Below are 21,700 nucleotides of genomic sequence, written 5' to 3'. Positions count from 1 at the left end.
CTAGCTCTCCAGAGGCCAGCGTTAAGGGCACAGTAGCCAGTCTGAGCCCATTGGAAAAGCCAGTTCTAGGCAGTATAAGCAGCCATCCAGGATATCTGACCTGGGCAACCAGAGCCAGGGCAGAGGATATCTGTCCTGGGCAGAGGCCCAGCCAAAACGCCGGCACATCCCACCTTCGGTGGCGCAGAACCCTGACAGTGGCAGCTCTGACAGGGAGATTACAGCCATGGGGTCTCCTGGCCTCCTCCAAAGCTCAGGCTGAAGTGCCAGGAGCCACCGGACAGTTTCACTTGCTTCTCCCTAGCCCACATCAAGCTTGGTAGGAAGTTTGCTTTATTTTGACAACAAAGAGAGAGTAACACCAATACCCCACCCCCCTCCAACCTCCATGACCATGTGTCTGAGCTCCAGGTGAGCACCTCCAGCCACAAGGAGCTGCGTGGACACCCCGGGGAACGCCGGCTCAGGGCTGCCTAGCCCTTTACACACAGGACAGGCAGCTGGAACATGTGTCTTGGCAAGAAGAGGCCTCCAGCAGAGCCCCTCCCTGACTGACTGCCCCTCCCCCCATGCTCAGGAGCTCCAGTCCAAGCCCTGGACACCCTCCTAACAAGGGCCAATCACCTACAGTGCAGGGACTCCTCCCACCCTCAGCCTGGGCGGCCCTTGCTCCTGGTGGCCAGAGCCTACAGCCTGGAGGTCTCCCAGCCCTCAAATACAAACCCAGGAGACATCTGAGCTCTGACCCGTGTCCTCTGTCAGCACAGAAATCTCTCCTGCTGGCCCTTAACTGGGTCCCCCGAACCCGCCTCCTCTGCCCTCCAATCCAGAGGGAACAAGCTGCCAAGAGTCTTGCTCCACTGGCTCCCCTCCTCCACTGCATTCAGGTCAAGCGCCTGTCCTTGCCTTTCAGTCATGAGTAGCTTTGATCTTCATATTCCCACAGACCCCATCCCGCCTCTTTGGTGCTGCATCCATTAGCCATGCGAACCCCAGTGCTCTCAGCCTGCAGCGCCCTCCCTTCTCTTGGCCCGGTGCTGCCAGGCTGCCCACAAGGGTAGCCAGCTGTCACTGGGAGCAGGGAAGCTGCGGGTAGCTTCACAAGCCTGGAGCCCAGTGCTTCCAAGCCCTGGCCCTAACACACCGATCCACCATTGCCCCCAGTGGGAGCTCTGCAGCCACAGCTGCCTTAGTGCATTTGCCCTTTGTCCCAACTGCCCGCTGCACACCTGGTCAACAGGCGCCGGGGGGCTCTGTGCAGCACACGCTGAACCAAGGTATAGCCCTGTGCCCGGAGCCTTCCTTCGCCCCGCCTCCACCTGACCATTCGCCTATTGCTGGACGCTGGAGAGGGGCGGGGTACAGAGAGAAGGCGACGGGCCGAGGCTCAGTTTTCGATACCTCACCGTGTAGGTGTCTGCAGAGAAAGGGCTGAGTCCTGTCCACTCCAGTCAGCCACTCCCCCCCGCCCCGGATGGAGCTGGGCGCTAGATGATTTCGCTCCAGATCTAAAGGAGCGACGTAGGTCTGGAAGCACTGAGATCTGCTGTGCCACGGCGCCCTTCCCAGCTTCCCCTTTGTCCTGCATCGCTCCCCATTTCCTGGGGGCTGCCCTACTCCAGCAGATCTCACCCAGCCCGTGCACTCTGCTGCTGATCCCAGGCTGCAGGGGGACACGCTGCCTGAAGAACTCCCCTCTTACCTTGCAAGCAGCATAATGCCATCATGGTGCCTATCAGAGCTTTTCATCAGCTCCCAGCCTCCTGCACTCTCCACAGACTTCACCACCTCGTCACTGCCCCCTTGGGTCAGCATGGCTCTCAGGGCTTCCACCGCACAGCTGGACCGAGAGAGAGAGAGAGATTGATTCTTTTATGAAGCCTGCATGCAACTTGTTCGTAGTGCAGCGAACAGGGGTGCCAGCCAACGGGGAGTGCTGGCCAACACACACCACAGTACATTAGAGAATTCTGCACAGTGGCGCATGGGGTTATTCAGAGGCGCGAGGGTACCTGAGGACTGAATGAGTTATGTGAAGGCTTTAGTTGGAGTGAGACAAATCCATAACTCACGGCTACCTCCATTTCCACCAGGACATTTGCCGTTAAAGTGATCCAAGACAACGGACTGAAAAGTGAAGAAGTCCAGAGCTACTATAAGGAGGTTTTTTTTTTGCATTAATATTTTATTGGTAGGGATTATTTTGTTGCAAGCAGAGAGCAACATATGGGAAACATACATTATCCTGTCAGAACAAAACAAATATTAGTAATGACTAAATCTTAGGCTTCTATACAAGAAAGAGGACTGTGTTTACCACACATGTAAAGAAAACAAAATCCCGGAGAAAGAACAGCTCAGTGTCAGGGACTTTTAACCCAAGACTGCCATGCTCACGCTATTCGCTTTGCCTGGAGAACAAATGAATATAAACTGGCCACCAGGAAATTTAGACTAGAAATTAGATGAAGGTTTCTAACCATCAGAGGAGTGAAGTTTTGGAATAGCCTTCCAAGTGAAGCAGTGGGGGCAAAAGATTTATCTGGCTTTAAGATTAAACTCGATAAGTTTATGGAGGAGATGGTATGATGGCATAACATGGTTTTGGTAATTAAATATTCATGGTATATAGGCCCAATGGCCTGTGATGGGATATTAGATGGGGTGGGATCCAAATTACCCAGGAAAGAATTTTCTGTAGTATCTGGCTGATTAATCTTGCCCATATGCTCAGGGTTTAGCTGATCGCCATATTTGGGGTTGGGAAGGAATCTTCCTCCAGGGCAGATTGGAAGAGGCCCTGGAGGTTTTTCGCCTTCCTCTGTAGTATGGGGCATGGGTCACTTGCTGGAGGATTCTCCGCTCCTTGAAGTCTTTAAACCATGATTTGAGGACTTCAATAGCACAGACATAGGTGAGAGGTTTTTTGCAGGAGTGGTGGGTGAAATTCTGTGGCCTGTGTTGTGAAGGAGGTCAGACTAGATGATCATAATGGTCCCTTCTGACCTAAATATCTATGAATCTATGAAAAAAAGCCTAAACCGCGGTGACGGAGGCTCAGCAGGTTTGGAGGGACTGGCTGCAGAAAGACCCGCGTGTGCGCAGAATTCGTGAGCGCTGAAAGTTCTCTTCTGCTGCTGTAAATGCACTCGCCATGTTCTGCAGCAAAGTTGTGTAACTGCAAAAAACCCCAAAAGATCCTGGCTCTCCTTAGTGACAGTATATAATCTTTTCTCCAGCATTGTCCAGAATCCAGACTAATGACGGAAAATATAGAATGAACCATTGTACACATGGAAATTAAAATGGATACACATGACTGCTAAAGAAATATTTCTTCAGCCTTGTTTTTATTTGTGTCCTTTTATCTAGCTCTCTCCGCCCCAGCGCACACACAGGGTGCGTTAATAACACGAGCTGTATACATGGAAAAACCTCTGCATGCACGCGGCACTAAACTAACGGCAGCTGCTGGGTTAGCCTCTTTTTGAGACATCCCCTTTTATAGGCAAACTCTTGATCACCCGCGTGGGGCAGCTGCTGAGCGTGCTCCTAGGATGGGTGAGTAAGGAGACTAACTAAAAAACAAGGGGTGCAGCTGCTCTGCACTAAGTTGCCCTTTCTCACCCAGAGAGTGTTTCCACTCCATGGGTGCAGGACAGACCATGCGGCTTGTTGCCTGCAGCTTCCCACTTCTTGGAGGTGCCCCAGTGGACTAGCCATGTCCTCCCACAAACACAGGGAGGCATGGATCAGCTGCAGAGGGTTCTGAGCAATCCATACAGAAAAGAGTAGCTAGGAACAAGAACCAAACCAATCCTGGACATCTGCCATGGGCAGGAGTTTCCCAAACAGGCCGTCAAGCATGTTTTAACTGGCTACTGGCACAAGCCTACCTCATTTGGCAATCCTGGCCTCCATTTTGGACCCCGTGTATAATCTGGCCCATCAAATGCTGCCGTTCTCTACTTTTTCCATCACAAATGTTTTTCCTACAGAACTAGTTTGCATTAACTTTAGGGACTGAATTCTGGGGGTAAAATGCTCTTTAGAGCCTTACAACTGCCATCAATAACCTCCTACAGCAGCTTTCAGAAAAAAGCAGTTGGCCTGCATTTACAAATGATCAGTGCTGGCAAATCCACCACACCCTGTTAAATTAACCATTGGAATCGTTACCCTCACTAGGCCTCATTTCCAATCTGAATGGGTCTACCTTCTACTTCCAGCCATTGGATCCTGGTAGTCCTCTCTGCTAGATCAAAGAGCCCATCGTCAATAGTTGTTCCTCATGTCGGTACTTACATAGTGATCAAGTCTGCCTTTAGCCTTCTCTTGGGTCGGGTGCATGGATGGAGCTCCATCACTCTAGGGAAGGGCTTCTAATCCTTTCATAATTTTTGTGGCTCTTCTCTGAACCCTCTCCAATTTTTTTGGCATCTTTCAAAAGAGACACACACACACACACTCCTACAAGAGGACCATTTAATAGTTTCCCTACCATTGCAGGAGCCTCAAGCACCGGGGCACCCCAGTGCCTCCTATTCTCTACCTGGGGCACGGAACAGTCTAGTCTCCTGGGGGGCTGCAACAGTTGGGTCCGATTTCTGTGGCTGGGTTTAGTGCATGGGTCGCGGCCTGAGCTCACCGGGGTCAGACATGATGATCTAATGGTCCCTTCTGATCTTAGACTCCAAATCCACCTCCTGTATTTGAGATCATGGATCTATCAGGCATTAGTCTCTACGTAGAGTCAAGGGACCCTTTGTCTGGCATGTGTAGGTGCTGGGCAGGAGACCACCACCAACCTTGGACAACATCGAACCGCACGGGACACCACCACACACTTCACGCAGCGACTGACCACACCCATCTTGGGATAGGAGATCCCTTGAATTTAAGGTGACCCAAGCTGTTCCCTTCTTTGTCGCTGTACTACATGACTGCATCCAGATACAGGTACTGCTCATATCCAGCACCAGCTTCAGCCTCCTTGCAGCTGAAGCCTCCAGAAAATTAGTTTCAGAAAATGAACGGCACAATATATGCAACTAATTCCCATGCCTTCTCTTTCACGATGGCTGAAAATGGTTTTAGCTGTAAGTGGAAGAATGGGAGAGCAGGTGATCTAGCATGCTAGGTTACTTGGGATACCAGCTTCATATATACACAGAACAGCTCTCCACTTCAACATCCACAGGAGAAGCGTACACCAGCTATCCACAACTTGGATGTCAACGCCCTTTGACTGGGGCAATGTATCCAGTCACCCAGCTCCCAGGGGCAGCTGTTGAATAAGGAGAACAAAGTCACCTTATTTACATGTTCTGTACATTCCACTCAATACTGAATCCCAAGTGTTTCATGTCAGTGTTCTTCAGACTTGTCTGCAATAGCCAGTCTTAGCTACATCGGTCATGCCAAATGCTGAACTGCCTTTGGAAGAGGCTATATCTGCCCAGTGTGTTAACACAGCAGCTAGTGCGTCCTGAACCCGGCTGTAATACCAAGAGCACCCCTCTCTCACCATCCCGATGTCAGGGTGACCTGTAACCTTTCTGCTGATCAGCATTCCAGCTCTACAGAAGCCTCTGAACTTTTCCAGCTGCATTCAGTGCAAGCAGCAGCCTGGGCCAAGTAGAACCCAGGGACTTTAAGTAGTGATTTTCTTGGTGCACAAGGAAATTAGCATAAAAAAATAAATAAGATATGCATGGCTTTGGGTGGTGGGACAGTAACTTTCTGGCCATTCCATACAAGGGTTCCAGCAGCAAGTTACAGAAGCTATTTTGCATATAGACGTAATGCTGCATTTTAGGGACTGTGCTGACCTTTTTGTTTAGAAAAGTGTTTTCATACACCTTTTCCTAGCGTGGTATGAAAAGTTAGTCCAGATCCACTTCTCTGTAAGCTGCCAGCCCAGCCCAGCCCACCCCAGCCCACAGGGGCTGTGTATCCAGTTAACAAGGGAGCTGCTTTCCCCACTCAGTTTTTGGTTATCAAAGGCCCCACAGGGAGGAAGTCCCGACAGCTGGTAAGTCTGACTTGGGGACTGGCGAGATCTGACCAGCACATCCAAGGTACTGCATGAGCTGGGAGAGGGGTTTGTTCCTCATGGTGCCCAGCGGGGACAGACTGCTGGTCAGTAAGGAAGACAGGAGTGTTTAGGAATGGCACTCTATAGCTGAGGGCACCCAGTCAGGAAGAGCTGGCCACACCATAGCGTAACCCTGGATGGCCAGTAAATGTTCCTGGCTGCATCACAAGAGGTATGGGGAGGGCTGTGGTTTGAGGGGACTAGCAGGAAGTCAAACAGCTGCACTGTGGCCAGACTTGCGGTATAATTAACAGCATTCTGATCAGGGTACAGCAAGGAGAGATCCTGGTATGTTCAATTGTGTGTTTTTCTGCATCAGTCTCCAAATAACTCAGTCCCCACACAGCAGCTACCTCAAGGGAATGGATTCCACGGAGCCCAGGCAAGGACCTGCTGGAGGCCTGCCCGATGAACTAGGTGAAGGAGACAGTGTTCTGAAGCTGTCCTGGAAACTGTAGACTTTGTGAGCAGGCCATAAGCCATGACCCCTCAGATGAACAGTTAAGAATGCAGCCCCTGCCCAGTTTGACAAGCCATGGATATTAAGGTGCTCGCTGGCCCTACAGAAAGCAGAGGGCAGGTAATTGTGCACAGAAGAGTCTCAGCTCAAGAATCCCCCTATCCTGTGACAGGGATGGTTAAACTGAAGCAAGACACAAAGCCAGTGAGCCACATCAATAGCCTCGAAAGGCAGCTGGTTAAAGTCAGTCGTTCGCTAGGTTTGCTTTTTCCAGTGTCCTATAGCCACTTCCTGGCTTCCCAACAAAAGCCCATCTCCTCCAAAGCCTTTTCCTGCCAAGCTATCGTATTCACCTTGACCAGCTCTTTGGCATTTAAATATCAGCAAGACTTAGAATTCAAAACGTGTACAGGAAATTATGAATATTGCAACCAGCTCCTGGGAGCAGCCTGGAATTTCACATCTCTGCATTTTTCCTGTACCTGGGACAAAAGCAATTTTCCCCGCATTAATCAGCAATGACTTCAGATGTAGAGCCAAAGTTCCCCTGTTTGCACCCAATGCAGTAAGAGCAGAACCAAACCCCAGGGACTGGGACGTTCTGCTGTCAGCGTCAAGGGCCAGGCAAGTCTGGATGTGGTTGGTAAGAGACCCTCCCCCCACCTCCCCAAATGTAGCCATTTGATCAACCGATATCACCGCAGCTTCCCGCCCTGCAGCACTGCTGTGGCTCTGGAGTAACACCTGCAAAATTCAGCAGAGACCAGAGAGCACTTGGCCTTGCCTATGTCGGGTTTCTTCCGGTTGGTAGCCAAATCTCTAGATCCCCAGAAAAAGCCACCTTTTCACTTGAGCACAAAGGCCACACTCAAGACAGTCTTCAGGGAGCTTTCGTCACATGCCTGCTATTGACCTACTTAACCCTGTATTGGAACCCTTTCCAGTCCCGCCACTCGCCTTCAGTCTCCACTGCACCCCATGCCATTCTGCTAGGTGCTCTTTGGGAACGTTTGCTAACAGAGTTGGAATAGCGCCGCCCCCCAGGGAAGGTATGAGTGCCTCACAGTCCACTCCTAACTACCTGAACCAGAGAGAACCCTGGAGAGCCCCCCCCCCCCCCCTCTGGGAGCTGCAATGCAATAGTGACCCATCTGCTCTCTTCCACCTTCAGCTCTGAAGACTTCAGGATAATTCAGGGACTCCCTATCCCTTTTGCAGCCAGCATGTTGCAGGGAAGAATAACCAGTTCCCACTCAGCAGAACTGGGTCTTCTTGCAACCTGACATTCTCTTCAACAGGTCTGGCCTTTGCTCTGCCTGACAAGGGATCAGAGAGGCCAGTTCCCGTACTGCTAAAGGGAGGCACTCGGGAGGAAGCATTTTAATGCTTGATCCAATCTGTGGCCAGTGGCACTCTCAGACAGGACAGCAGCAGTCCCACTGTATTTGGATTCTTGCCCCAACTGTTCCAAGAGTCAGTTTTTTGGAGGAAGATCTGTAGTTTCTGGCTCCTGCATCTCCCTCCCTGGGAGGCAACCAATTGCTCCAAGTTCCTTTAAGTGTTCCTCATGTTATGGTGGTCTGGGGTCTGGCTGAGATCTCTCACTGTGCATCTTTTCCAGAAGTAATTAAGGAGGAGGAAGAGCGATTTGAGAGAACAGACAGTTCTGGGTGCACACGGCCAAAGCCACAAAGAGTGCAAGTGACTTAAGGAATGGTGAGAATTTCGGTCAGGGTTCACAAATAGGGTGGCTGTCAAGGCTCCTGCGAGCAGATCCCAGAGAACAGAACCCTCCCAGAGCTGGGCTGGAGAGTGGAGGACGCAGCCAGGAGGAGGAAACAGCAGCCGTGTGGAGCAAGCTCAACTTTAGCTTGAGCCACTTGAGCAGATTTTCTTTTAAATTTTGTTTTAACATATGGTCTAAATAAAACACTAATCAGAGAGCAGCTTTGCTAGCCAGCGTAACAACCTGTTTCCATTCATTACAACTTTGGGCTGGAAAAGCTACCAGAGGAATTAGTGGCAGCTTTCCAGGCTGAACACAGGGCCTATCAGGCTTCGTCAGATGCAGTTTGCATCACTTTAAAGTGTGTCATGGGCAGCCACTAATTCAGACTCTGTCTCTCCGCCCCCAGCAGACAGAGCACAGCTTTTCCTTGCCATCGTCCCAGCACAAACTGATGAATGGAGCTTGACTCCCCTAAAGTGGCTACAAGTCCCAGTTCTGGGTCCATGCAGCCTTCCCCATGCAAGTCGGATTTCCCCGAGTAAGAGGCCACAAAGAGCCACAGTAAAATCTGCAAACCGCCCCCCCAGGCCAAGGGGAGTCTGGCATAGCTTCCCCTTGCCTGGTAAAAGTGGGGCAGGAATCTCCAAACATCAAGTGCAGCACGTGCCTCACACACACGATCCAGCACACAGCAGCTATGCAAATCTTACAGTCCGAGGGCAAAGGAGGGGTTTTCCCCCCAATCAGATTCTGCACGTTTTGCTGTAGCCGCCCTGGGCCTGTGACCACCGCTAGTGACTGCAATGGATCACGGAGGCAAGGCTTGAAGAGGGGTTGCCAAGGCATGGAATTTGGTAAGAAGATGCACGTTTACCGCCTAGTTTTCCTGGTTCGCTGGCGTGCTCCCCATGCGGTTTTGAAGACGGGTGCCCCATAGCAGCGATCTCCCCAGGAGTGTTAAGGGTGCAGCAGGACACAGCTTTGCTTTGCTGCCACTGGGTGCATCAGTCAGAGCCTCAAGGTCATTTGAACGGACTGAATTCAGACAGCTTGTGGGCACGGCTGAAACCTGCAGCCTCCAGCATCCTAGTCAAACCAGCGCCATCTATTGGTACCAATAGAGAACTGCCTGTCGCCTCTCCCCAGGCAATGAAAGCAGCGCTGCTCGGGATGCAATGAAGAGCGTGAGTTTTGTTTCCTTCATGCCAGTAGGTGAGGGGGTGCTGGGCACAGCAATCCTGGTTCAGTGCCACCTAACGTGGGCATTGTCCAGCATCTGCCTGGGGAACAGCCAATCAGGCTCCTCTTCAAGATCACATCGGCCCCAAGTTTTGCCCCTCAGTGCCAAAGAGGAGAGTTTACAGAATCCCACCTGCTTGGGAGGGAAGAGGGGTTTGAAAGCATATGGTGCTTGTGCAGGTCTTTCACACGGCAACAAGGGAGGGGACAGCGCTCAACAGGGAAGGGACATTGTAAGAGCCCAGACCCAGAGGAGTGACTTGGGAGCAGGGACAGAATCTGAAGTTACCCAAACTCCTTTTTGAACACTGCTGGCCCTTCGTCCTGCCTGCGACCCCCAGAGGTAAGATCAGAAAGATGGCTTGTGTCCCTCGAACCCTAGACACAAGCCAGCAGCATGTCCTGACTGGAGCTGGCCAGTAGCCAACGGGAATGCCAGGACTGATGAGGCTTTGCTGTGAGGCACATGTGCTGGGTGTAGATGCAGTCAGTGAAGTTGCACCATCCCTCAGCTTCCAGCCGCCCCATGATCAGCAGGGCACAGGGCTGGGCTCCCTCAACACATGCTCAGACACAGCTGGGAGATACAGCCAGCCCCATACACACCGCATGGCAGCGGGGATACCAGCAGTCACGGGAGTTTGAGGCCACTGCATCAGCCAGCAAGTCTCTTCAGCAGGTTTGACTGTGGCCAGCGCCACTGTGCTCATCAGCCACATCCCACCGAATTTGTGGTTTGCGCCTCCAGTTCTGGGGGAGGGGGGAGATGGACTAGCCCACACTGCATGCTGGGCTTCCTGCTGGAAGTCACAATCCATCCAGGAAGCTGGTGGATGAGGAAGAGCGCCAGGCCAGGATTGGCAGTGCCAAGGAAGCCGTATTGGTGCCAGAGGCAGCAGAGCCCTGATGAGCAGAACCATAAAGCATTTTCCAGGCCACACAATCCGGCCAAAAATGGTGCAAGTTTAATATGCTCAGGAGCGGCCTCGGGGCACATGACACTAAAGTCCCAGAAACCTGCCTGCCAGTCAGCAAGAGCCATCTCATACACACCGCAACCTGACTGGCTCTTGTCTGACGGATCACCCTACCAGAGGGTGCCCTCCCTCGGACATGTTCTCTCCCAGCCATCAAACACTCGGTGCCCTGTAGGAGGAATCAATGCTTGGATCTACATTTGTTATTGACCAAGACATTTGACAAAGAACTCAGGACTGATCACGTTAGACGAGGAACTCTGCCCACTGAAATCCAAGTTCAGGGCTTGTCCACATGTGCAATTGCTCTGGAATAGCAATTCTGCTTTAAATTCATGTCCTAACTTATTCCAAAATAGCTGTCCTGTGCAGATGAGCCCTGAGGATCACGAATGCATTAGGCTTTCCCCCAGTTTCCCAAACTCTGCCAGAATATTTCATTTATAAACACAGCGCACAGAAGACACTTGCAAGCAACCTACTCATCAGTAGCCACATGGGAAGCAGCTCCAGCATTGCAGGGAGCCAGTCAGAAAGTACCTTAGCACGTAGCCCCATTTCGGCTTCACGGACAATAAAAGAAATGTCACTGTGCAACCCGGAAGGAGAGACAAAGGTGTGGAACCCGAGCAAGAACTGGGGAAGATCTGGTGGAGGAGGGATCTGAGTCAAGCTTGAAGGGAACTAGCCATACAATTAACTCACTCAGAGGGGCCACAAACCATGACCAGACTGAACGGAGGGATCCAGATGAACTGGAGCATGAAGGGCCCGACTCTCAGTCACACATGAACGATCCTGTATGTGCACACAAGATGATCAAGAACCAAGGTCGGAGTAGACATATCACAAGCAGAAGCAACTCAACATGTCACTCATTTAGGCACAAGACTTCCTGAAGAGGTGGCTTAATGCTACTAGCGAGAACGGGTCTGGACAGGCCAGTCTCACCTCTTGGGCAGCTGGAGAGTGTGGATTAATATCCTGTAACTCCTGCTGTCAAAGCACCTGAGCCAGTGGTGTGAGGCAAAAGCACACAATCACCTACAAACCGCACCCGTAATCCTTGCCCTTTACTAAATGGCAAGGGACAAAGCTCCTTAAAGAAGTCTCTTCTGTTTGCAACAGTGGTATAAATTTTCTGGCCCATGAACAACATAAGCCCAAAGAAAGATTCAGCCTCCAGCTGTCCTGTCCATGGGAGAAGGGTGTGCAGATCAGACCTGAGCATGTGCAGGCCACTAGCTGCCTGAAGGGGGGAACCTCTAACGGCTCCAAGGACTTTTGTCTAGAGCAGCACACAAGTGTGTTCTCCAGCAGCACCGACAGCTTGGGGGCTGGGTTACTATTCTGCACAGCCAGCCTCTAACCTACTCTACAAATACAACTAAGTCCTTTCAGTTGGGAACTGCGGAGTTACAGATTGTGCAGGGATCTACGTATTGCCGCTGGATACAAACCTTGGCTAGAGACGGGAGAGAGAACTGCTGAGTAAGTGGATCACGTGCTTGAGGGCAAGGGAAGAAAAAGCTTTGGGGGATGCCCAGTAAGACAAGAGGCAACGCTTGTGGGTCTACCTGACCATTGCTGCTGTCCCTGGAGGCGGCCCTCTTCAGACTGCTGATGGGGTGGTAGGTCACCCAATGACCAACCAGCTTTTGGAAACCAGGCCTAGAAAGGGGAGTTTGCAAGACAGCCATTACCATGCAGTGATCTTCACGAAGGCACTGCCATGCAGGTTCAGGGTACGCACGGAGAGAGCAGCGGCTTTTCCGTGATGCTCACCAGTCGTACCCAAGCCCCCCATCCCCAGCCCCACTGAACGAGCAGGGAATGAGGCAGAGGAGTCAGGAGGGCAGCACAAGATCAGACAGGAACAGAAGCCAGGTCAGTGTCCACCCACAAATCCAACTTTCCTCGTGAGGGCAACAGAAGCCCTTTGGCCCAAGGCACTGCAGAAGAGTAGTCTGGTGACCGGAGGAGACTAGAAAGGCTGAAGACACAGAGCTTGGAATATCCTCCATGCACCAGAGCCATGAGTACTGCCAAAAGCAGGCGTTCCCCAGTAACGCAGGAAGGGATGGTCATCGGCAGGCTAAGCCCAGAGAGTCAGGAGAGCAGTCTGCCAGCACGGTCACAGGGAGCCGAGGACCAGCGGCTGGGTGCTGGGAGGGTGTTGGAGGCGATGGGCGGTACCTAGAAGGGACAGGTCAGAGCTCTGCCACAGCGTACGCAGATCACCGAGTCAGAAGTCCAGGGACTTTGGCCACTTTCCCAGCCTGACCCCCTCCCTGCAGGTTGGCAGCCAGAGCACTCAGGACAAAACGTCTCATGAGGGGGCTGCGCTGCCCCCTCTGCAGCAGCCCACCCTGAGGGGAAATGGGGAACGCGACTCCCCATTCCAGTGCGTCAGTCAGCGATTAAAATGTGCCAACGTTTGGGTCTGCAGGAGACGGAGCAGTTTGTACCCCGGTTTCCCCCGGGCCCAGTTTCCAAAAGGAGCGTGCGTATACAGGCAGTTTGGCAGAGGGGGTGGCTGCCCGGAGGACATGGGGAAGAGCTGCAGGGCTAGGTCGGGGACACCATGCCCTGGAAGTAGCAGTAGGCCAGGGCACGGCGCCCTCCACCTCAGCACATAGGGAACAATGTCACAAGCACAAGCGTGGCTGGAGATTGATCCTGTTCTGTGGAAAGCCGAGCTCTAGCCAGCCTGTGGCTCAGGCCTTCATCCAGAACCGGCTACGGGCTTCCTGTGATTCGCCAGCCATCCGATTACACGCAGGCAGCATGTGTGTGTTTGTGAACAACAAAGATCAGTTCCACAAGGCAGGTAAAACCAGCTGCCTCCAAGCCCCCAGCACCCTCTGCTCTTTACCTGCAGGGGTCCAGGTTTCTGGTCCCTTGGCTCCGGCTGGCGCTCTTCCTCTCCTTGGACTGCAGGTTCTTTGGTAGCTGGACACCCACAGTGCAGCTGACTCGCAACAGGAGAGCCACAAACAAGTGTGGGTAGAGCCCCAGCACGGCTGCCCCAGACTCTGGAGCAGACATGATCTCATGCAGAGCACATGTGGCCTGAGAAGAAAGAGGATTAGGAAGGGCCGGGGTGGAAGAGAGAAATCGTCTACTCCCCACTAAGACCTGTTAACGATATTCGATAGGTTATCAACTACAGCAAGGAGAGCTGCGAATCCCCTCCTCCAGTTCAGAGGCCAACAAGACCCCAGCAACCAGCCCATTGTTCAGCAGCCCAGACATGGCTCTGCTGTAGTCAGAGCTGGAAACAGAGCAGAAAAGCCACCATTAGAACAGTTGGATTTGAAACTTGCATGTTTCTAAATCGGGGTCTGAGATCGGCACCTGGCAGGGAGAGCACAGGAGATCTCATAGCTGGAGTTTTCAGGCAGGAAGAGTGTGTGCACATCACACACACAGCTTGCAGAGCCCTGCTCCGGCTGATTTAAAGAGCTGTAATTACATGGCCCAGAATACACAGGGCTGTAAAGAGGGGAGGTGGGGAGGGAAGGAGTGTTTGCTTTCAGCATGACGGATTCTGTACCATCTGCACTTGGTGAGGAGGAGGAGGAGGAGGAAATTGTCACAGCTGCTTTACTCCTTAAAAAGCTGCCAAGCAGGGATTAGGTTTTTGACAGGATAAAACGCAAAGTGATCTCCCTAGAGGATGAACACCTGAGAGGTTTTTTATGAGCCCGTGGATTAGCTCTAATAGGCATTATACAGTGATGCGTTATTTCCAGAGTCCAGGCCTGGCCCAAACACCTGAGCTGAGGAAATGAACAAAGCAGGCCAGGTGGGGGGGGGGTCTGGAATGCCATCTTCCCTGGGGGCTAGGAGCCCAGCTAACAGAAAGTATGGCCCCTTTGTGCCGGGGGAAGGGTGGCAAGGCATGGGAGTGGCAGGATACTTACAGCAAAAGGGAGGGGAGTTGCGATGCGCTCATAGGTGCCCCCCAACAGGAAGGATTTGTTCTCTTTGTATGGCACATCCCGATTCACCTTGTCCAGGAGCAGCTCCAAGATCTGCGGTGTGAGGGTTGGCTCCGTGGCCAGCGCCTTCCACATAGCACAGGTGTGACTAGGTTTTGACAAACAGGAGGGTTAGTTTTGTACCCAAGCTGCCCCCGTTAGTTTGGTACTGGCTCCTAGCTTTGAGCAGCAGCAAGCCTGCGAGTGTCCCGGCACGACACTGCACAGCTCCCAACTTGGGGACAGACATGGGTCTCCTCTCCTGGCCTGCAGTCCAGAAATAGAGTGAAAGGGCTACCTACCATCCTGGGGCTTTCTGCCTGGCTCTGTAGCCGTACTTGCAGCCTAGCTAGGACATCCAGAATCCTGCCAGATGAGAGGCAGGAGACAAGCCTGTGAAGATCCCCATGGATGGAGGGAATTGGTCTGTGACATGGGGGGTAGGACAGAGCCATGAGAAGAGAAGAGGGATGTTCAGGATTGACATCAGATGAAGCCTCCGGGCAACCCAGTAGCTCCCGCTGCGCACTCCCCTCCAAAGGGAGGGGCTGGGGGCCACCCAGCTGCAGTTGGATGAAACACTCCCTCTGCATGACACCCTAAGGATGGCAAGGTGCATTACGGGGTTTTCCCCTTCCTCAGGCCATGATCAGCTGGCGGGGCCTTTGCTTTCCCCATTCCCTTAATTCCTATGCCGCTAGCACCCCTGCTCCAGCAGGGTCACAGTGGGGGTCACATGCAGGGAGGGGGACACGTGCAATAGAGGTGTGAGGGCAACCCCAGGGCCAGGGCTGGATGACTCCGGGTGGGTGGCCTAAGCCATAACAGACTCACTAATGCAGGCTACCGCACTAAGCAATTCCAGGCCCTTTTTAAAGGCAGCTCTCCCGACAAGTGGACGTGCTGATCCCCGAGCACAGGAAGGGCATTCCAGCAGGGTCCGATTACCAGGGGCAGGAGCCAGAAGATTAGCTGCAGCTTAAGTGAAAGCTTCTCCGAAGCCCAGCTCCTCCGAGAAGGAGAGCGAGAGCATGCAGCGCACCAGCCAAGGCAATGGCGCGAGCCGAGTACCTGTCAAAGGGCAGGGAGCTGCCCAGCAGGCTGGACACAACCGCTGTCTTATGCTGGGAGGCCAGGATGTAAACCGTCTGCTGAGCTGCCTTCCTTAAGTGCTCCTCATCCACCTCCTGCAGCTTGCTGTGAATCAGAGCCATGATCACAGGCACCTGGAGGACGAGAGACATGTAGAGAAGAGCCGGGATGGGTTCCCGGCATGCTGCTCAGACCCAGGGTGGCAGGGCATGGGGCCCTCCAGGCAGGCTGCCAGCAGAGGAGGTCATATTAGCTGGCTAAGCTACAGTCTATGGTACATCTTACATCCTGCTGTGCTGGGGGCCGGCAGTGATCTGGGGCAGGGCCCTTAGCCCTCTGGGGTCCCGAGGAAGGGGAGAGGCAACAAAAACAAACGTTAGCCAGCAGTCCACTCCATACGAGCCCCCCAGCCCTGCTTTTCCTTTGCTGCGTCCAGCAGCAATTCTCTGGGTAGAAGGATGGAGGGGGCTGCATCTGAAGCCCATGAACACGACTCCCCAGCCCTCCAAGCACCCCCAGGCCCTGAGCAGCTCCCAGAGGGACAGGATGAAAGCTCAGCTCCTGTACCACGCCCTCTGCATAGAGCCCAGTGCCACAGACAGGCTGCCAGCTACGTACGCTAATCACATTGACCCAGTCATAGGCCCAGCTCCTAGAAAGAAGCCTGCAGGCCGAATGGTGGGAGCGAGCCGCACAATGCAGTCAAACAGGGCGGTCACGCACAGAGCAGGCCTGGCAGCATACTCCAGACAGGAAGTGCAGAGCGGCAGGGTGCTCTGTCCCAAGCGGTGCTCAGGTTTGGCCCTGGACTCAGAGGCTTCGCACCAGTTTGGATTTCAGACGCTGGGCTGGACAGCTCTGACCAAGAGATGAAGCACATAAGCTGGAGCAGCCCCAAGCAGGATAGAGGCTAACAGGGAGAGAACAGCCCAAGGAGTGCAGAGGGAGAACTGCTTTTTCCAAGAGGGGGAAAAGGGGGAAAAAAGCTTGGCCCAGAAGGTAGAGGAATCAGATGAAAGAAGCCTCACATCCAGAACCTCTCACCCCCCTGGGCTTCCAGCCCTCCTGCCTGGCAAGGCCCCCCAAGGATCTCACAGGGAGCCCCAGTAAAGCACCAGAGGCCAGAATGGCTGATGAACCCAGGGAGCAGGCCTGGCAGGTGGCAGCTTCCCCACACCCGCCAGCAGGTGACTCCAGTTCCAGGGCTGCAGCTCCTGTTCCAGAGTCGCTCGGCCAGGCTGGGGAGCAAGACGAGGATGCTGAGTGATGGCCACTGACTAAAGAGCAGCACTGATGGGGCAGAGGCACAGACATTCCTCTGCCCAAAGTTCTTTGCGGCCTCGTCCTGCTGCCACCATATTTACAGCCAGAGCTCTTCAGGGCAGGACCATGGCGTGTCACCTAGCTCAGAACCTGCCCCATTTCCCCTCAGCCGGTGCACAAACGTGCCAAGTTCCTGCCCTGCAGAGCATATTCCATAACCTGACTGCACCCTTCATCTGGCAGTAGCACCCAGACACCAAGCCCTTCCCCAGAGTGGGGGCTGCTAGAACTGGTAGGGACCAATGCCCTGCTCAGACCCGGCAGCAGGGGAGAGCACGGCATAGCAGAATCCAAGAGCCAGCTCTCTAAAGGAGGTCTCTTTTTGCCCTGGAATCCAAAGGTAACCGAGGGAAAACAAAGGCCAGGAGAGAACCTAGGGCTTTACCTTTTCCAGTAACACCCCTCCACGCTCCTTCAGGAGGGCGTTGATCATGACAGCAGCAGCTCGAGAGCAGTTCTGATCAGGATCTGCCAGCCCTTCAAACATCGTGAGCAGAAGGCTCATCAGCTGGTCAGGTGGGAGGCGCTTCCCAATCACCTAGCAAGGGAGAAGGGAGGAAGAGATGTTAAATCTAACATGCTGGGGATTAGAGCACCTTTAACCCAACGTACTTGAAGGTCACTGAAATGCAGACACACCTGGGGCGAGACACAGCAACACACACAGCAGTGCTGCACAACTCACAGTCGGAATAAAAAGCCTTACGCCTGGCTACCGTACAAGGAGGCAGAACGCAAGAGTTGGAATTTGGCCAGAATACAGTCGGTCACATGCCATAGAAAGGGTCTCAGAATAGAGAGAGACTGGAAAGGCTCAGGCCCCTGGTTTGATTGCCACCCCACCCCAGCTGAAAGACAGTAGCCCCAACCTCCCACTGCGGGCCTGGTTCCCTACCGACAGAGAAAAGACCCCAAAGGAACACCTGGGTGTGCCATGGATTACAGCTGTCCGGCTGAGACAACAGGCTCACGGCTCCAGGCCTTTGCCACGGGGATCTCCGTGTTCTTTAAAAATCAAGTCTGGCCCAACCACCGTGTGACCTGTGGGGCTAGTGCCACCCTCGCTATGCTCTAGGGGGTGAGACTGAGAAAAGGAGGAGCAGTTCCCCAGCCAAGGAGCTGACGGTCTAGCTTAGACGAACTTTGAGACAGCCAGAGGTGCAATCTCGGAGCAGCTTCGGGCTGACCCTCACGAGCTGCTTGCTCTTCGAAAGGAGCGGGGACTGCACTGGGCAGCATGGACACTACTTCTGCTCTGGAGTTAGCTGCTCTGTGACTAAGCCAAGGACGTCAGTGTCCAGAGCTTTCATTCCATTAGAACTGGACACTTCACAAAGGGAAACTGAGGCAAAACTGGGCATTTAGAACTGTCCACTCCACACTCAGATGCGGCACCAAGAACCTGACGTATGCCATGGGGCTGGTGAGGGGGTGTGGCAGCCATGCTACTGGGAGAGATGTGGCCCCAGCAGAATCCAGACACTTCAGTGCTCACACTGCCGGAGAGTTCTGTTCACCTCACCCGCTGGGGCAGCTCCTCCACCCCGCAACGGGCACCTGTGCTCCCAGGCCGGGTACAAGGACCCCGAGAGCTCACAACTCCCCTGCTCCTATGTTCATGGCCGCTATCAAAAGCGGCCACAGCGATGGGTTGATGGTCACTCCCATGACAGCACATCAGGACCCTCTTCAGGATCCCCATGGCACGGACAGCTCTGGGGCACTGCAGGACAGCTGCCATTTTCCTGCTACTTCCCAGCAGGAAGTGCAGGCTGCTGACCCTTTGTGAGAACAGATGTGCTCACTGGGGGGCACACAAGACAGGCTGGGAGCTCCGGGCCAGTGGTCCAGTCCCGTTACCATTTGGGTAGGAGGCAGACCCCCGGCCCATTGTATACGTTTAGTCTCAGGTGTGGACCCGTTTCTTTGGGGGGTAGGGTCAGGTTAGTACTGGAGTCAGAGGGGCAGGGACAGGAGACAGGCGAGCGATTGGCCCTGCTCCGGCTGCCCACCCCCCTCACCAGGAGAGCGGCTCCCACGGGCCCAGACGTGCATGTTTTAACCGCCAAGTGCAGAGACTGACCCTGCAGCAGGTCTGCTCTCGCTAGCAAACGTACCTGGCCAGGGTCAGCTGGGCCTACGAGCACATCGGATCCTACTGGCGGAGAGGGCATGATCAGTCCTTATGCCCACAACCCCCATGCAGGAAGGCAAGAACATTGTACCACTGCACAGACGAGGAAGTGGGCAGGGAGGGACTCCCAAAATCTAGACACCTCAGTGGCTAACCCAGGAGTGACAGCTTGCTGATGGACCATCCTCGGCCCACTGTGCTCTCCCACAGCTTCCTGGGGCACTCCAGGGTACAGCTCGGCAACTGGAAAGGCTTCTGGTTACACCCTCAGCCGTCAGATCAGGACATCTGCTATTTCCACACCAATAGCTTCACCCCCCTCAGCCAGCGTCTAGGGCCAGGGCACACCACCAGCCACAAGGAGCAGTCAGCTCCCCTTAGGCAGGTTGGGTTACTTACCTGAGCCCAGGTATTTTGCTTATTCACACAGAGGTGAAGGCTAAGGAGTTTGGAACGAGGGGAAGGAGCTCACGGGGGCAGGCTTGAAAGAAGCCAGGTGTTCCCACTCTCCCCTGTGGGTGTCTCCTATGAACTCCCACAATGAGAGGTAGGGCACCATTTCCAGGATAAGAACCCTTCTCCTTAGGGGGTAAAAATTCACTTGGACCAAGCTGGTTAGCGCACTTGGGGACAGAAGCCAGGTCCCCCGGTCCACTGACACAAGCATGTACAGGACACACGGACAGGCACTCCTGTTTGGAGCTCTGGATTTGCAGTTTATAAAACAGGTGCCCAAAGGCCGTCACAGGGTTCAAAAGCAAAGCCCCTCACATGCCATGGCCTGGCAGTTCTGGACACCAGTGTTCAGAGCACTTCTGTCACCGAGTGCTCCAGGCTCCGAGCAGCCCCCTCTCTCAGTCATCCAAACCCAACATGTGCCGTCAATAGCCCACAGGTGGGAAGAGCAGATTTCAGGGCGCAGACGCCTCCAGGTCACAGACAAGGGGACTGGAGCCTTCGTGGGCTCCAGCCCCAGAACGCGACATTTACCCTGAAGAGACCAGGATTCAGTGACAGGCGCAGGGCTCTCAGCCTTACCATGGCAATGTTGTAGCACGTATTGAAGAGAATGGTGAAGTCAGGGTCCTCCAGGCCTTTCTTCAGGTCTTTCAGCCTCTCAACCATCTCATCTCTATAATCATGGGCGAATCCTACATGCGAGACAAGCAGCAGCAGACTTAGCAGAACTGCTCCTCAGCAGTGACTTCACCACATGCTTTATACCTGGCACCAACACAGCACCTCTGAAGTGGTCGGAGGTCCCCCAACAGGATCATTACGCCTCTTGGCTGCCTGCCCTCCCCCGGGAATTGGCACCTTATCTTCCCCACCTGAAAGGGGGGCTCTAAAGCTGAAGTGACTCACTCCAAAAAGCCCCCTGCAAGCCAGGACTAAACCCAGAGTCTGAACTCCCAGCTCTGTGGTCGAGTCATGTTTGCTAACCAAAAAAGAAGGGGAAAACAGAAACCCCTTATGTCATATACAGCCTGCTTTTCCTCTGCAGCATCCCACAGCTCCACGAACTCCTTCCCAGTGGAGGAGCGCCCTCTCCTGGACAGAGAATTTTCTCCTCAACTCCAGGATCATGGCTATTGCATTATTTGTGCTGCACAGCGTCAGACAGCTCCAGTCACAGACCAGGGCCCAGTTGTACTACTTCCGTTCGTACACCACCACCAAGAAACATCCATAGAGTTGACCAAAAAAATAAAATGCATTTTTCCCCAAAAAGATTTTCTGCAAGAAAATTTCAGTTTTGCGAAAAATAAATCAATTTTCCTGTGTGTGTGTGTGTGTGAGATCAAAATGACTACTTCCTGGCTCCCCATCTGGAAGGCTCTTGTCAATTTCACTCTTGACCTGTGGGCTAGCTCCAGGAGGTGGGGAGGCAGGAAGCGAGGACTGTCTGCCTCGCTGCTACCTGGAGCTGTGGGGTCAGGCTGAGCACCAGCCTGGGAGGCGCTTGTCAATTTCACTTTCGGGGGGAGGGGCACAGGGAAGGTGGGAAGCTGAAAAATTCCACTGTGGTTCTCCCGGAACAGAAGCTCTTTAAATCTCAGAGGAAACATTTCATATTTTTGGTGTTTCATCCTGATTTGGGACAATTGTGTGTGGAAAGGGATCCCCACCCTCCCCTGCAAGCTCTGGGCCTAACCCCGCTCATCGCAGCACAGAGGATATTGAAGTGATTATTAGGACATTTGAAACCTGAAGCTTACAGGTCAGATATTCAATGTCTTCAAGAGGGAAGAGGGCTATTCCTTTCCTTTTCTGAGCATGTCCCACATCCCACTCAGAAGAAAGCATCAGCATCTAGTTTCCAAGCACTCCCTGGTACCAGGCAGTGACTGCGAAAGGGGGATTTCCCTCCCCACTGTCTGCCAGGCAACAGGGAAGAGGGCTCCTTTGGTACTAGCTGGTGCAGACAGTCTTAGGTAGCGACACCGCTCTCCCTCCCCATCCCATTCATTTACCTTCATAACATAGCTGTATGTAGAGCAGATAGTAGGCACAGTCCACAGCACACAGGCGAATGCTGGCAAGGGAGTCTGAACACCGGGGGGAGAACAGTGCAACCAGCACCCCGAGGTTATAAAAGGGCACCACAGTCTGACCAGGAGAGAGGAAACACATGGGTGTTAATGAATGGCATGTCCTTGGTATGC

At 53.5% G+C, this 21,700-nt stretch overlaps 1 protein-coding gene across 7 annotated transcripts in view; it reads right to left on the bottom strand.

The window, feature by feature from the left end:
- The window catches only part of MROH1 (maestro heat like repeat family member 1), a 111,611-nt gene that overhangs the window by 21,703 nt on the left and 68,208 nt on the right, over positions 1–21,700 (bottom strand). For all 7 annotated transcript variants that reach the window (XM_073329839.2, XM_073329843.2, XM_073329838.2 and 4 more), the window contains 7 exons: positions 21,509–21,644; positions 20,073–20,185; positions 17,286–17,438; positions 15,557–15,711; positions 14,429–14,594; positions 13,378–13,574; positions 1,703–1,840 (listed from right to left, as the gene is read on the bottom strand). In XM_073329839.2, the coding sequence (XP_073185940.1) occupies positions 1,703–1,840; positions 13,378–13,574; positions 14,429–14,594; positions 15,557–15,711; positions 17,286–17,438; positions 20,073–20,185; positions 21,509–21,644 (1,058 nt within the window). The remainder of the gene's footprint in view (positions 1–1,702; positions 1,841–13,377; positions 13,575–14,428; positions 14,595–15,556; positions 15,712–17,285; positions 17,439–20,072; positions 20,186–21,508; positions 21,645–21,700) is intronic.

The sequence above is a fragment of the Lepidochelys kempii genome, chromosome 2 (assembly GCF_965140285.1).
Source record: "Lepidochelys kempii isolate rLepKem1 chromosome 2, rLepKem1.hap1, whole genome shotgun sequence".
In the NCBI taxonomy this organism is placed as follows: domain Eukaryota; kingdom Metazoa; phylum Chordata; order Testudines; family Cheloniidae; genus Lepidochelys; species Lepidochelys kempii.
The sequence above is the reverse complement of the archived record's forward strand: the minus strand, read 5'-3'. Positions and strand labels throughout refer to the sequence as shown.